Raw genomic sequence first — 16,314 nt, 5'->3', positions numbered from 1 at the left:
ATTTTCAATAAGCTTTTTTAAATTTAATTTTTTGTAATTCCATAAATTTTAAAAATAAAATCTTATATTTGGCAGCTTTAATGAAAATATCTAAAATTTTAGAGCTCAATATATTGCATAACTGAATTATTAACAAAATTAATTAAGGAAAAATAATTATCAAAAAATAAAAACAATCAAATAAAATTGATAAATGCTTTATAAAAATAAACTTATTTTATTTATATTTTGATTTATTATTTTTTGCATACTTTTTATTCTTTTTTTGCTCCTTAATAAATAAATAAATAAGAAAAATCTTTGTTAAGAAAATTTTTATCTTATTGATTCATACTTCTTTATTATGTTATTTATAAATAAAGCATTAAAAGAATAATTATAAAATAAATGATGTAATTGAAAAGTTGAGATTAAATGGGATATGTATATTTTATTGAAATAGAATGAGTATTAAAAAAACTAACAACAGTGAATCTATCTATTAATATAAAAATACATTAAAAGAAAATATCATTTCTATTTCGTTAAACTTCTTTCTAATTTATTATTAGAAATATAGCTATTTTGAGAAAATGAAAAGCATTATTTTTTCATTGAGGACCTGACCATGTAGATTTGAATGTAGGAAGGAAAGCTTTGAGATTTATGCTTGGGTTTGCTATGTACTATTTAATTCCTGGTAAATTCTCAAATCTGTTCATATAAGCCGTTAGTGTAGGTGTTATAGCTTAAGGATAAATATACTTATAATAGCATAGTACTTCATATAAGAGAAAATCAGCATAAGTCAAAGTACTAAGCAAAAACTCTTTATCTCCAAGAAAACTTACAAGTTTTTTAAGTAAAACTTCACCCTTAGCAAAAGCTTAATCTTTTATTTTATCGAAATCAGGGCTGAAACATACTGGAATTGTTTCTTTATAGATATCTTTTATAACACCAATAAGCTGAGCAACTCTAACTTCTCTCTCACTGTAGCTTCCATCATTAGAAAAACCTAATAAATCAGCTCTTTTGTATTTCCTGAGTAAATAGATAGGAATGGCTGAAGATTCAGTAAGCTTAAATTCCCCATCGATAATATAAGGAATATTTGGAAATTCTAAACCTAAGTTATTTTTATCTTTACCAAACCATTCTTCTGCTGTGCTATAAACCTTACTATTATATTCTACACCCAAATAAGCAAGTAAGAAACGGATAGACTATCCTAATCCTCTAACATTCCAGTAGCCAAGAGTAATCATTTCTTTTAATTTTTTTTTTTTAATATTTGTATTGATCTTTTATAATTTATAATTAGATTGTTGTAAAAATCATCAGTTTTAAAGACACAGCTATAGCTCATAAAATTAAGTAAATAGAAATTCAAATAGATTTAGAAATTTCAAAGATTTTTTATTAATCAAAAATTTTAATTGTTTGATAAGAATTCATTAGTAATCACAAATCAAATTAAAAAATTACATAATTAAAAATTTAATTAAAAAACTAAGGAAATACTTAGTAAAAATTTCATCTCAATCTTTAAAATAATAAATACAAAAGTATTGTCTATTTTAGCAAAAATTCTAAATAAATATAAATGATATATTTAGTTACTGTTATTTTTTATTTAATAAAAATTAAATAAAATTCATTTTAAAGAGAATAAAAATTAATTTTTAAAAATATTGCTTTAGTGTTTTGATAGCTCTAAAATTTAATCATAAGAAATCACTATATTTTATAAAGCCCTTTATTTTTTAATATTATTTTTCATGAATAAAAACATTTAAAATAATAATATTTTTATATTAGTATTCTTATTAATTTTAATTCATTTAAACACATTAAATTTTTATTATGTTTTTTAACTTTTATTTTTAAAAATTTTTTTTGTCATAAATTTTGAATTTTGGTTTAGGATAAAATAACATTTTTTTAACTGAAATAATATTAAAATTTAACTGATATAAATATTAAATACATTAAACACAAATGCGAATAGGTTGCTTTATTCCAAGCATCTTTATTTAATTATTGATGATTTTATTTTTTTTTTTTTTTTAATATTTTTTCTGTTTAAAAAATTATTTGTTTATTGTTTAAAATCTTTTTTAAATTAAAAACATTTCTTTTCATTTAATTAGATTAAAAAATAAAATTAATTTACAAATTATAGAAAAACAAACAACATTTTCAAGTATTTTTTAAAATGAAAAATAAATTCTATCAACTTTAGAACTGCTTTAATTTAAAAACAAACAACATCTTTTGTATGATTTGAATACATTTTTAGTATATATTTAATAATTATTTATTTATTTATTATAATATCTTCATAAAGAAATTTTTTATTGTTATTACTGTTACTATTACTTTAAATTTAACAAAAACGAATTAAAGTTTTTGCTAGCATAGTTTAAATATTATTTAATACCAGGAAGACTTTCAAATTAATGCATATACTCTTCATGCCTTTAGGTAATAGATTAAGAATGAAGGACTTAATAATAAGTGAGTGCTTCATAAAACAGAAAATCTGCTAAACTTAAATGACCAAGTAAAAATTGTTTGTCACCAAGAAAATCAGTTAGCTGATTGAGAAATATTTGTCCTTTTTCGAAAGCCTAATCCTTTATCTTATCAAATTAAGGGCTGAAACAGATATGTACTATTTATTAAAATATATCTCTTGTAACGCCGATTAGCTAAGCAATTTTAACTTCTCTTTCATTGTAGCTTCCGTCTTCTGAATATCCTAATAAGTCTTCTCTATGATACTTTCTTATGATGTAGATCGATATTGCATAGGAATCAGTAATTTTCTACTCTCCATCTATTAGATAGGGAAGATTTGAAAACTCTATTTTAAGTTAAGCCTTGTCCTTAGCAAACCAATCTTAAGGATTATAATAAGCTTAGTGTTTATAATCTACATTTAAATAGGCAAGTAAATATCTAACAGATTCTCCTAAACCTCTAACTCCCCAATATCCTAGAGTTATCATAAATCTTGAGCTTTTAATATTAAGTTTTATCTTGTTTTGAGTTTTTAAAAATCTTGAAAATTAATTACAATATTTTATATTAAAAAGCTAACTACAGATTTTCTATTTGCTATTTAAAGTGAAGAATTAGAAAAATTAAAGAACTTAAAAATTAAATTAAATTAAATTAGTAATTATTTAAGAATTTATAAGATTGTTTTCCATTTTAGAAATAATTAAATCAGCGAATAATATTCTTTAATAAAGAAAGATCCTTTTTAGTTTCAATTTATCTAATTAAAATTTATTACAAGTAATCCGTTCCCAGAAATCGCCAGGAAAATTAATAAAAAAATTTTGTTACTTTTATAAAAATTTAAATAATTTATGGTTGATTATGATTTTTTATCATTTATATTAATTTTGAGTGTTACCTTAAATAATATAATTAGCATACTCTTGGATCTTCAAGCAAAAATAAATTTTTTTAGTTTTGCATTCATGAATATGAAATAATTTTGTTTGAGTTATTTTTGTAAATTCTTCAAAAAGCTTTTTTAAATTTAATTTTTATTAATTCAGTAAATTTTAAAAATAAAATCTTATCCATGATAATTTTAATGAAAATGTCTAAACTTTTGTAGCTCTATATTTTGCATCTAAATTATGTAACAAGGTAAGAAAAAATCATACCCATAAATATGAAACAATCAAATAAAATTAATATATATTTAAAAAAATTATCTTAGATAAATTTAAGATTATTTTTTGAATACTTTTTATTATTTTTTTGTTTATTTAATGCTAAGAAAAGTCATATCTAAAAAATCTTTATCTTTTTAATTCATTCATATTTTTATCATTATTGTTTGTTTATACAGCATTAGAAGTATAAATATAAAACTTACAATGTATTTAAAAAGTTGAGTATTAGATGGAATATTTTATAGAAATAGAATGAATATTAAAATACTATTAACAGAGAATGAATGTATTAACAAAAAAATACATTAAAAGAAAATATTATTTCTATTTCTTTAAACTGCTAACTTAATATTTAAAAAATAGCTTTTTTATGATAATTAATGTCAAAAGCGTTATTTTTTCACTGAGGACCTGACCAAGTAGCGAATGGAGGAAGAAAAGCTTTGAGATTTATGTTTGGGTTTGCTATGTATTATTTAATACCAGGTAAATTCTCAAATCTATTCATATAAGCTGTTAATGTAGGAGTTATAGCTTAAGGATAAATATACTTATAATAGCATAGTATTTCATATAAGAGAAAATCAGCATAAGTCAAAGTAGTGAGCAAAAATTCTTTATCACCTAGAAAACTTACAAGTTTTTTAAGTAAAACTTCACCCTTAGCAAAAGCTTAATCTTTTATTTTATCGAAATCAGGGCTGAAACATACTGGAAGTGTTTCTTTGTATATATCTTTGATAACTCCAGTAAGCTAAGCAACTCTAACTTCTCTCTCACTGTTGCTTCCATCATTAGATAAACCTAATAAATCGACTCTTTTGTATTTCTTGAGTAGATAGATAGGAATTGCTTAAGATTCAGTAAGCTTAAATTCCCCATCGATAATATAAGGAAGATTTGGAAATTCTAAACCTAAGTTATTTTTATCTTTACCAAACCATTCTTCTGGTGTGCTGTATGCCTTATTAGTATATTCTACACCTAAATAGGCAAGTAAGAAACGGATAGACTATCCTAATCCTCTAGCATTCCAGTAGCCAAGAGTAATCATTTCTTTTAATTTTATTTTTTGTTGATATTTGTATTGATCTTTTTTAGTTTATAATTAATTATACTATTGTAAAAATCATCAGTTTTAAAGACACAGCAAAAGGTTATAAAATTAAGTAAATAAAAATGTAAATAGATTTAAAAATTTCAATATTTTTTATTAATCAAAAATTTAAATGGTTTGATAAGAATTAATTAGTAATTACAAATCAAATAAAAAATAAATAAAAATTTAATTAAAAAATCAATGAAATACTTAGTAAAAATTTCATATCAATCTTTAAAATAATAAATAAAAAGTAAAATCTATTTTTTTTAAAATTCTTAATAAGTATAAATAAATCATCAATGTAGTTATTATTATTATTTTTTTTTTCTTAATAAATTAAATCTTACTTTAAAATTCATTCATTTCTTAGAATAATAATTCATGTTTTAAAATATTGCTTTCATGAATATCTAAATGCAATATGAATTAATTTATTAATTTATAAATTTAAGTAACTAAGATTTTGTAAAATAAATAAATCAATTTTGATTTATGATTTAGAAATTTCAAAGATTTTTTGTAAATCAAAAATTTAATTGTTTGATAAGAATTCATTAGAAATTACAAATCAAATCAAATTAAAAATAAATAAAAATTTAATTAAAAAATCAATCAATTATTTAGTAAAAATAAATTTTATACCAATCTTTAAAATAATAAATAAAAAAGTAAAATCTATTTTATTTTAAATTCTCAATAAATATAAATAAATAAATAAATAAATAAATAAATAATCAATTTAGTTATTATTATTATTTTTTTTTCTTAAAAAATTAAATCTTACATTAAAATTCATTAATTTCTTAGAATAATAATTAGTTTTTTAAAATATTGCTTTCATGTTTAGCTAAATGTAATCTGAATTAAATTATTAATTTATAAATTTAAGTAACTAAGATTTTGTAAAATGAATCAATTTTGATTTCTGAAATCAAAAAGATTATTAAAATTTAACTATTGTAATTGGTAATATAAAATCTGACATTATTAATAAGAATTCTAATAAATAAAAAACTTAAATATTATTTTAGGAATTTATTTAAATTAAATTAATTTTTAGATAATCTATTTGGTGTCTGTCTTATTTCAAATAGCTCTCGATTGAATCTTTTTCAGAAATTAATAAATAAAATTTTTAATTAATTATAAAATTTGGAATTAGAAATCTCTCAAAAGAAAAGCTGACTTTGCAAACAATCCAAGCAGTAAGCCCCTAATACATACAAATGATATAAAAAATTTAAAATTTAATAAAATATTATTTATAAATTTTTTATAACTAATTATTAGGATAGATTAGACTGAGTCAAATTTCTTTTTACTTAAATATTTGGATTTATTTGTAGACAACTCTATTGATAAATGAATATGTAATATATTTATTTAATTCAAAATTAATTTCTCATCTAGCAATTTTTTAGAATATAAAATATTTAGCTAAAAAATTAAGTTTAAAATTTAAAGTAGGGAGAAGTATATATATATATCTTTATTTTAATCTCTACATTGTTTCATATATTTATTATATTTTAATCAATATAGTCTAATTTATATTCTTTTAATCCATTGAAAGTCATTTTCCTAATAGATTTTATCTTTTGAAGTGATTCATTTCTATCATAAGAAAGACTCCTCAGAATAGCATAGCTAAATACTCCTGATCTATGTATGCCAGCTGAACAATGAATAAGTATTACCTCATTTTTATTTTAGTCTAAAATATTACGAAGAGAAGCTATTCCATTTTATATAATTTAATCTACATCTTTCTTTTCAAAAATATCTTAATTGCCCTTGTGGTGTAGTTAAATATTAATCCAGCCTATTTTCAGGCTTTTGCAAATATTTTAAATAAATTCTATATCCTCACTCTATGATTATAAAGTAATAACTACGCTTAGATTTTTTCTTTCTTTCAGAGCATACAAGTGCTCTTCTTTGGGTCTATGCCAAATAGTCATAATTTAGTTAACTTAATTTGAATTTTCTTACTTTTCATTAATTTTTTCAAAGCATAACTGCTCTATATCTTTAACTGAATTAGCATAAGCTTGTGACTTATTTATTATATTTGATAACTTATCCATTGCTCTTTCTATTATTTTTTATCTTTAAATGGGTAGAATTTATATCTGACTGAAATTATTTGTATTCTTTAATTAATTAATTGTCCTCTTTATATAAAAATCAAAAATAATAATAATTCTTTCTTTGACAAAGATTTCTGATGAAAATTTTTACTTTCACGATTAATAACAACAATTAACCATATATTCAATCAATAAATAAATAAATATAAACATTAAAGAAACTTTCTTAATGATTCTCAATAATGTTATCTATCTTAATTGTTATATATATAATTTGGTCAAAATTAAATTAAGATTTTTGATAATTAAAAAGAATGTTAAATTCTTTTGCAAGATAGATATGAAAATATAAAAAATACTTAGAATAAATTTAATGTTCTTATTTAAATTAAATCATTAAGGACCAGACCAGGTAGCTCTTTGAGGAGGTAAGAAAACCTTAAGTTCTTAGGCATGGCTAGCAATGTATTCCTTAATACCAGGGAGGTTTTCAAATCTGTTGATATAAGCAGTAAGAGTAGCACAAATGGCTTGGGGATAAATATGTCTAATATAGCTGAGGGCTTCATAGAAAAGAAAATCAGCATAAGTCAAGGTACCAACTATGAATTCCTTATCACCAAGATAAGCACCGAGTCTCTTAATTAAGAGTTCGAGCTTTTCAGTGTAGAGCTTTTCTTTAATGTTTTTGAAGTCAGGGTTGAAACATAAGCCTGTGAGTTCCTTAAAAAGATCTCTAATAACACCAACAATTTAAGCGACTCTAACTTCCTTTTCACTGTAAGAACCGTCAGCAGAAGATCCTAACAACTCGTTTCTTTTGTGCTTTCTGATAAGATAAATAGGAATAGCAGAAGATTCAGTAAGTTTAAGATCACCATCAATTAAGTAGGGAATGTTGGGGAAGTCAAAGCCGAGTTCATTCTTATCCTTTCCGAACCATTCTTCAGGATTGGCGTAGGCCTTATTAGTGTATTAGACACCTAAGTAGGCAAGTAAGAAACGGATAGGTTGAGCCAAACCTCTGATGCCCCAGTAACCAAGAGTTGTCATTTATTTATATTGAATTAAATTTCTTAGAGATGTTTTATTTTATTTATGATTTATTTATTATTGTTTTTAAAAATTATATCTTTTTGGTGGATATATATATATATATAAACACATCTCCTAATTAGTAGTATAACACATTACTCAATCAATAACTTCCAAAAATTAGTTAAGCATCTAGAAAAATCATAGAAGATTAAAAGAAGGTTTCTGATGTGACTTCAAGTGTAAAGATTACATGTAAAAATATATTTAAGATAAAAATTTAACAGAATTTTTGTTTAGATTTTCTAGAATTTCTTTATTTTTCCTTGCATTATTAGCTTTTTAAAGATAAGAACACTTTAAATATGATAAATAGTATTTTATAAAAAAGAAATATCTTTTTGGATACATATTTTACTATCAAATGAATGAAAGATTTGAATCTGATGATGAATATATATATAAATCAAATATATATTATTTAATCATCAATTTAAAGAAGAAGTGTTTGAACTTGAGAAAATTTGAATTGTAATTGATTTTATAATATTAATTGAGGAATTATTACTTTTTTTTATGATGTAATTTTTGTTAAGCAATTGACATCAGAGCAATCGAAAAATTAAAGAATTTTAGAACATTCCTTTAATTTTTATTTTTCTGATATTACTTGGAAATATATTTTCTATGAAGATTGCTTTTTTTTTTTTCAAAATTTTAAGAAAAACTTAAATTTACTTTAAAAGATTTGTTTGTATTTTGATAAAATGGTTTGAAATAATATAATTGATTAGTTAGTTAGTTACTAAGTTTAACAAGTAATCATGTTAAGAGAAGAAAATTGTTAATAAATTTATTCTTATTTTAATACAGACATTTATAACAATTGATGACATAAAATATAAAACAGTTGATTTGTTTTTTCAAATTATTTTGTGTATATTAGTAAATCTAAGTTATTTATCTCATTTAGGACCATGCCAAGCAGCTCTTTAGGGAGGTAAAAAGGCATTAAGATCTACTGAAGGTTTAGCAATATATTCCTTGACTCCAGGAAGATTTTGGAATCTATTTAAGTAATTTGCAAGGGTAGGAGTAATACTTTAAGGGAAAATGTGTTTGAAGTAAGAAAGTGTCTCATAGAATAAGAAATCTGCATATGTTAGAGTACCAAGCAAGAAATCTTTGTTGCCTAAGAAGTCATTTAATTTCTATTAAACAGAATTAAAATATTTTTATATATTTATTTTACAAACATGCTTGCATTTATTTTTAAGAATTTAAAAAATATAATATTTTAAACATAGTTTTTTAATTGAGATAAACATGAATATTTACTTTAAGACCTACTGAAAGTTTTTCGTTGTAAACCTTGTCTTTGGCATTAGCAAAGTCAGGATTGAAGCAAAGTCCCATCAATTCTTTATTGATATCTTTAATAACGCCGATCACTTATTGAACTTTAATTTCCTTTTCGTTGAAAGATCCGTCGGCATTCTAGCCTAATAGTTCGGGTTTTTTATACTTCTTGATTATATAGAAAGGGATTGCAGATGATTCGCTAATTTTAATATCGTTATCAATGAAATAAGGAATATTAGGAAAGTCCATTCCTAAATTCTTTTTATCATTTTCAAACCAATCTTCTCCTTTTGTGTAGTGTTTATCAGTATATTGTACACCCAAATAAGCTAATAAAAAACGAATAGGTTATGCTAAACCTCTAAAACCCCAATATCCTAAAGTAGCCATGTCTTTTATTGTTAAAATTATAAAAATAAAATGATAAGAATTATATTTTTAAGATTACAAATCCTCTGAAAGTTCTATTAATCAATAATCAAAAATCACTTTTTTTGTTGTTATTCTTATTTCAATAAAATTTTAATTTTATGATTTTTTCCAGATTAATTAAAGAATTTTTGTAAAAATTTAGAAAAAAAACAAGCAGATGTTTGTTTAAAAAAGAAAGACAATATATTATTTTAAGTCAACAAAATAACATAGATAAAAGTTATATTTTACTTTATTTAAAAATATAAACCTAATCTGATTTATTTGACTATTTTAGCAAATTTTAGTTTAAAAACGTCTCATTTTAATATTTATAAATTCTATTAAAAATATTTGAAATCAGAAATGAATAAAAAAAGATTTCAAAAGATATTCGAACATTATAAGAAGAAAGTTCTTCAAAAAATTGTTATCAATAAAAATTTAGAAAATTAAACTTTCTTCTAATCTATTCTCAACTTATGGATGGATATCTATCCAAAATAAATAAAATTAATTAAATTTATTAATCAGATCAGATAAACATCTGGAAAAATAAATTTTAGCACCTAAAAAATTAGAATAAATATATTTACTATCTATCAAAAAAAATAAAGATTGAAACGACTCTTAAAAATAATTAATATAAAAAAATTGACCAAGTATCTTCTTTTAGTTTTCCTTCCATTAAATAGTAGAAAATTAATTAATAAATTTAAATTTAAAATAAAAATTTTAATTAGCCTAACTATTCTATATATATCCCACCTAATACCAAGCCAAAAAACATATTTTAGTAGTTTACCAAGGGATTTGGCCTTTTGAGTTTTTAGGAGCACTGGCTATCTATTTTTAAGCTATAAATAACATTTTATAAATTTAAAATGTCATATTTAAAATTAAATATTGGTAATAAAAATAATTTGAATATCTTACTTAAATTTTAATAATTGTAATCTTATAGTTAATAATTCAAAAAAATAAAAAATTAGTCTTTTTTTGTGAAGACTCAAAAAAAATTGAACAACATTATCATATTACTTTTTATAGTTTAATAAGTTTAATAGAATATTAAAATTTGTAAGGAAAATAAATATTAATTGATTATTATTATAAATTTTATACTCTTATAATTAAAAAAAATAAATTAGTCTTTTTTTATTAACAATAAAAAATTAATAGTTTTATTAAAAGAATTAAAAAATATATAAGACACCAATTTATTTATTCTAAAAATTTAAAATATAATTAATAATCAATTATAGTTTTATTTAAAAATACTGCCAAGATGTATTTCTTTTTGGTTTGCTAATAAAAAATTTATAAATTATTATTTATTTTGGATAGCTAATTAGCGTTTTTAAATTATTTTGCTAAATTAAAAAACATAAATACTTTTTCTAAAGTAAAAAGCCGCTGCTTTTTATCATTAAATTGTTTTTACTTTTATAGTTTTATTCTTAAATTTATTTAATACTAGTAAAATTAGTTTATTTGGATGCTTTATATGATAAATTTAGAAATAATATTGTTTTATTTAATAATTTTCTAAAAAAGTAAACTAAATAATTGAAAAAAGAAGTATACATATACCATAAAAAACCTTAAAATGATCTATTTAATAAATAATAAAAAAATAATAATTAGTTTGTTATTTAGATTTTACTCGAAATTAATTTGTAATATTTTCATGAACGAAATCAGAAAATACAACAAACAGAGCAATTGATATTTATTTAGTCTTTTCAATACTTTGATAAAATATCTCACAGCATTTTACAAAAAAATAAAATAAAATGGTATTTATAAATTTGTTCCTATTGATAAAGTAAAAAGATGCTTGTTATATGTATTCTTTCCTAAAATTAATATAAAATGGAATCAATTCATTTATAAAAAGCTTACAAAGTAGTTTGTAACATTATTTGTAAATTTAGAATGCCATCATAATCTTCATTTTATTCCATCAAAAGAATGTTTCAAAAATTAAATATTTAAAAAAAAGTAAAAATACTATTATAATTTTTTTTAAGTAGAGGAATAATTAAAAATAATTTACAAATCTTAACTTGTAGCTGAAAATATATTTTTTTCATAATTTACATGCTTTTATTTTGAGAAGAATTTTAATTCTATTGCTAACTAATTCTTCATTCAAAAAAGATTTGAAAGTAAATGATATTTTTAACTGCACAGAATGGCTTACTATCCATTAAAAAAGGCATGAAAATAAAACTCAAGATAATAAAAAGAATCATTCGAGTTTTAATTTCGATAACTATCTAACTATTTATGAAATAAAAGCTAAAAATAAAAATTTAAATTCGATTATTTTTTTTTGAATTTCTTCCAGCTTAACCACACAAAAACAAACTATCTTAAAAGCTGTGAAAATAAATAAAAATGATATCGTATCAGCTTAAATATATAAATAAAATTATATATTTTAAATACTTAGTCTTATACATTACTAAAAAATTTAATGAATACTATTTTAGCAACAATTTTATTTAAGTCTTTATATGTAATACTATTGAATGAACAGTGTGGGGGAAAAGATCAAAATATTTATTTTTTTCACTGTTAATAAAAATTACAATAATTACGTATAGTCAAATTCAATTTCGAACACATTTGGTTGATTAACTCTATAATATATTATAAATCTTTTATGAATAAACATTAATTTATAAACAAACAAACAAAGACTAATAGTTATTAGTGTATTGATTGTTTTAATTTTGATACCCTAACAAAAATGAGTAAGGGTATTAATGTAATACTTTTAATAGGAGAGTGAAGAAAAAGACATTTAGATTTATATTTATTCACTAATTGATTTACTAATTCATAATAATTTTAATGGATTTATAAAAGTTTAATCTAATCAATGATTTGTTAGTTAGTGGTAATAAAATAGATAATTAAATAAAAATTCATAGTAAATAAATACTTTTTTGCAAAATTTTGAGTAAGAAAGAAAAAAAGAAACAACCAACAATAGATAATATTTTAAAACAAATCAAAATTACAAAATAACTCAAAAAAAGAAAATATAATCAACCATTTAAACAATTAAGTAAATAACAAACATTCATACTTTTATTGTGAGAGAGAATGCGCTTTACTTAATAAAACCTCTAGTTTACATAAAATTAGAAAGCTTTAAAAAGTCTTTAATACAGATAATAAAATAATTCAAGTCCTTTCACTTAATAATTTCCTCCTCCTTCAGACATCTAAATGACAGAATTCTAAATTAACCAATTTTCATAAATGAGTCAACCAGCAACTCCTTAACTAGCATAATCTCGAATGATTTCTTCCAGAATGGGTGTAAATTAATCTCCCTTACAGCAATCACAAAGTCCTCTTTAAGCGTAATTTATAAATAGTGATTAATCTACAAGTAGAAATGCTGCTTATTCGCCTTAACAAAATATATAATAAAATTAATATCACCCTCCAGTTAATACTTAACTTCTTTAATATGATTTAATGAAGACCCCATGGCAACCTCAAACAACTCTAAGTAATACATAATCAACATATAATTAAATGAAATACCAGGACAACAATGTTCCTTAGAATTTTGATAATCTATCGAACGAAGATAAAACAAATAAATTATTACTTGCAGGACCTATCGCAGGGAGATCTATGACAGATATATGGGCATTGGTCTTCTTTGTTTTAAATTTTTTATGTTTTCTATCTATTGGTATAGTTGGATTTGCTACGTGTAAACCATTTGATTTGATTGATTAGTATAACAAAGCTGGCAGTACTCGTGGTAATTTGCTTTTAGCTTTTAAAATTTTTAAATAAAATAGTTTTTATTTTAAAAAATTTAATTAATTTAAATAAATTTGCCTAATTAGAAAATATTTAATTAAATTATATTTTTGAGAGATATTTATTTACTTTTGAAAGCTAATTAATAACAAAGAATTATTAATTAATAATTAAATTATAATTTTATATTTTTTACTATAAAAGTATCAATAACATTCAATATTTCTGATTTTTTTAATGGTATGCCTGCTGTTGCTGCTGCGTTTGGTACTACTTTCATAATTGGGTAATATTTATTTAGTTTTTATTATAAAAGAATTTTTTTAAAATTAATATTTAAAAACAAAAAGCTTACTTTTATAGATTATTTTGATGAGATTTACTTATTGCATTTTAATGTCTTTGTTGTGTCTCTGCTTAATCCTCTTCATCGCAATAGCTATTATGGGATTTATAACTAAATAGTAATTAACAATTTAAGCTAATATTAATTATAACTTACTTTTTGAAATTTAGAATCTTTTTTGGAGTAGTCTTTGTAATCATCTTCCTTATCTACTTATTTTATGCATACAAACTTTACTAAAAATTACCTGCTCTTGATAAAGTTGCAAAAGTAAATTTAAATTATATTAATAATTTATAAAGAGTTAATAAATAAAAAAACAGTTGTCTTACAAATTTACAGTTGAAATGGCTGGATAATTCTGCTTAACTTTAACTTTTTTATTTATCTTTATTATTTGGTTTGTCTTTTACTTATTTTCAATCCTATTCTTGGCATCTAAATACACTGTTGTAAATTAGACTATTGATATTGATCCTACATACAAGTCTCTCTTATACACAATGACATTTAATTTCTTCTTTTTGTGCAATACAACCATGCAATTTTATAAGTTTTGCATCTCAGTAAATATTTTATAATATTCAGAATGATTTAAAATTACTGTAAGTTCTTCATATGTGACCACATATTTAATAGCATTAAAACCAAAATTAAAATAATAGTATGGTTTTTTAATTTTTTAAGATAATAAATTAATGAGTGGTAAGCAAATGAGAGAATCTACATATAGATTATTTATTTATATTTCATATTTTTTAATTGAGATATACTAATTTTTAAATTAATGAAATAGTATATGTGTGCTTAGTGGTTTTTTGGTAGAGCAAATTAAGTAACTGTTGTTGAATGCATAAAGCTAGGCTTCAATCACCTAGGATCTTTCTCTTTTCAAACTATTTTAATTATTTTGCTTCACTATGTGATAGAAATTATAAAAAGTATAGAAAGATCTTTTTAAAATATTGGATTAATTTGCATTTCTTCATTGATTTAGCGCTGCAGAAAGCCTCTTGAAAAATTAATATCGTCTTTGACTTTGATTAGAGTAAATTAATTTAACTTTTATAAATTACTTTTTAAATATTTTTTTATAGATTGCTTTAACAGGAAACAACTTTTGTGAAAGTTCAAGAGATATACTGAAACAAATTTTGCACGATCCTTTCTATTTTTTGTTTGTCATATGGGGTGCTGATACAGTTAGTGGAATCCTATCATTCTTTACTTTTTTAAGTGGATTCATTGTTGGCATATATATCCTAATTCTTCTCAAATTAAGTTCTTGGGCTTTGGTTTTTGGAATTATTGTAAATATTTAATAATATCTAAATTTAAAGCTAATCATTTTAAAATTTCTATATAGTTGGTATACGTCATCACAATACAAACAAAAGATTTGTTTGTTCAAAACTTTTAAATGGTTCTATATTCTATTGGAGCATTTTATAATATGTGTGAAATTCTTTTTGAAAAAGACAGCACTATAGTTAAAAATTAATTATTTTTCTCAATGAGAGATGATTTGCAAGCTGCATCTTCATTAACTAATTTAAATGTTAAAGATATTTCCTGATTAATATCTTAAAAATAATAATTTTCCTTAGCTTGTTTCTCGTAAATTACTAAATTATTAATTAAAAAAATAAATTTATACTAAAAACTATTTATATATTTTATTTTGTTTATAAAAATTCTTAATTTATCACTGTTTGTTTCATCATTAAAAATTATTTTTCAATCTCAAATTTATTAATAATGAAATAAAAATTTAAAAAAAGCAATTAAAAGAATATTTAGCTGATTTTTTTATTTTTATTAAACAGAATATTTTAACTTTGATTAAGTATTTGCAAAATCTAAAATTTTTTGAATTGAGAAATGATTTGTAGAGGCATTTTCATTAATTAATTTAAATGCTAAAGATATTTATTTCCTGACATTTAAAAATATACATTTCTCTTATCTTATTATTCCAAACTTATAAAAAAAATGTACTTACAATAAACACTATTTATATATTTTATTTTATTATAATAAGCCTCAACTTTTTATAAATTTACCATTAAAATAAAATTATTTATTTAAAAAATTTATGTTAATAAAGTAAGGTAAAATTTAAAAAAGAAAATTAATGAATTTTTAGTAAATATTATTGATTCTTATTATAGAAAATCTAAAATGTTTGTAATGAGGATTGAATAGCAGTCTGGATCTTCATAAATAAATTTGTATTCTTAAGATATTTCATGATAAACATTCATTTACTAATTGAAATGCTAAAGATTCTTCATAATTAATATTTTTCTCTAAATTTACTAAATAAATCACTATTAAAAAATAAATAAACTTTACCAAAACTAATCATTTATTTTATATTATTTTGTGTTAAAAATGTTTAATATTTAACAACTTTATCATTAAAAATAAGCTTTTAATAGCAAATATATGTTTAGAAAGATATAAAAATTAAAAAAAATAATTATTATTTTTATG

The 16,314-nt window shown here is 21.2% G+C and overlaps 7 protein-coding genes across 7 annotated transcripts; 1 reads left to right on the top strand and 6 right to left on the bottom strand. All coding sequences in view use genetic code 6, as the record gives it.

Moving 5' to 3' along the window:
* Positions 1 to 590: 590 nt before the first annotated feature.
* Positions 591 to 1,247, bottom strand: TTHERM_00661620 (glutathione S-transferase, amine-terminal domain protein; the record flags this gene model as incomplete). Its single annotated transcript, XM_001020126.1, has 1 exon — positions 591 to 1,247. One exon carries the CDS (start codon positions 1,245 to 1,247, stop codon positions 591 to 593), a length of 657 nt encoding a protein of 218 aa, XP_001020126.1.
* Positions 1,248 to 2,321: 1,074 nt separating this feature from the next.
* On the bottom strand, positions 2,322 to 2,993 carry TTHERM_00661630 (glutathione S-transferase, amine-terminal domain protein; the record flags this gene model as incomplete). Its single annotated transcript, XM_001020127.2, has 1 exon — positions 2,322 to 2,993. One exon carries the CDS (start codon positions 2,991 to 2,993, stop codon positions 2,322 to 2,324), a length of 672 nt encoding a protein of 223 aa, XP_001020127.2.
* A 1,084-nt stretch (positions 2,994 to 4,077) lies between these two features.
* Positions 4,078 to 4,731, bottom strand: TTHERM_00661640 (glutathione S-transferase, amine-terminal domain protein; the record flags this gene model as incomplete). Its single annotated transcript, XM_001020128.2, has 1 exon — positions 4,078 to 4,731. One exon carries the CDS (start codon positions 4,729 to 4,731, stop codon positions 4,078 to 4,080), a length of 654 nt encoding a protein of 217 aa, XP_001020128.2.
* Positions 4,732 to 6,290: 1,559 nt separating this feature from the next.
* TTHERM_000661639 (tyrosine phosphatase family protein) lies at positions 6,291 to 6,866 on the bottom strand (the record flags this gene model as incomplete). The annotated part of the gene is made up of 1 exon (XM_012798604.1): positions 6,291 to 6,866. The coding sequence occupies one exon, from the start codon at positions 6,864 to 6,866 to the stop codon at positions 6,291 to 6,293; it is 576 nt and encodes a 191-aa protein (XP_012654058.1).
* A 298-nt stretch (positions 6,867 to 7,164) lies between these two features.
* TTHERM_00661650 (glutathione S-transferase, amine-terminal domain protein) lies at positions 7,165 to 8,039 on the bottom strand. The gene has a single exon (XM_001020129.3). The coding sequence runs from the start codon at positions 8,034 to 8,036 to the stop codon at positions 7,263 to 7,265; it is 774 nt and encodes a 257-aa protein (XP_001020129.2). The 5' UTR covers positions 8,037 to 8,039; the 3' UTR covers positions 7,165 to 7,262.
* An 830-nt stretch (positions 8,040 to 8,869) lies between these two features.
* Positions 8,870 to 9,656, bottom strand: TTHERM_00661660 (glutathione S-transferase, amine-terminal domain protein; the record flags this gene model as incomplete). Its single annotated transcript, XM_001020130.3, has 2 exons — positions 8,870 to 9,115; positions 9,243 to 9,656. The coding sequence occupies 2 exons, from the start codon at positions 9,654 to 9,656 to the stop codon at positions 8,870 to 8,872; spliced, it is 660 nt and encodes a 219-aa protein (XP_001020130.1).
* Positions 9,657 to 12,794: 3,138 nt separating this feature from the next.
* Positions 12,795 to 15,394, top strand: TTHERM_00661670 (plasma-membrane choline transporter; the record flags this gene model as incomplete). Its single annotated transcript, XM_001020131.2, has 8 exons — positions 12,795 to 13,470; positions 13,677 to 13,758; positions 13,823 to 13,936; positions 13,989 to 14,088; positions 14,142 to 14,384; positions 14,615 to 14,866; positions 14,916 to 15,128; positions 15,185 to 15,394. 8 exons carry the CDS (start codon positions 12,795 to 12,797, stop codon positions 15,392 to 15,394), a joined length of 1,890 nt encoding a protein of 629 aa, XP_001020131.2.
* Between the last annotated feature and the right edge of the window lie 920 nt (positions 15,395 to 16,314).

Source organism: Tetrahymena thermophila (genome assembly GCF_000189635.1).
Source record: "Tetrahymena thermophila SB210 genomic scaffold scf_8254577, whole genome shotgun sequence".
Lineage (NCBI taxonomy): Eukaryota > Ciliophora > Oligohymenophorea > Hymenostomatida > Tetrahymenidae > Tetrahymena > Tetrahymena thermophila.
This window is presented reverse-complemented; position numbering and strand designations above follow the sequence as displayed.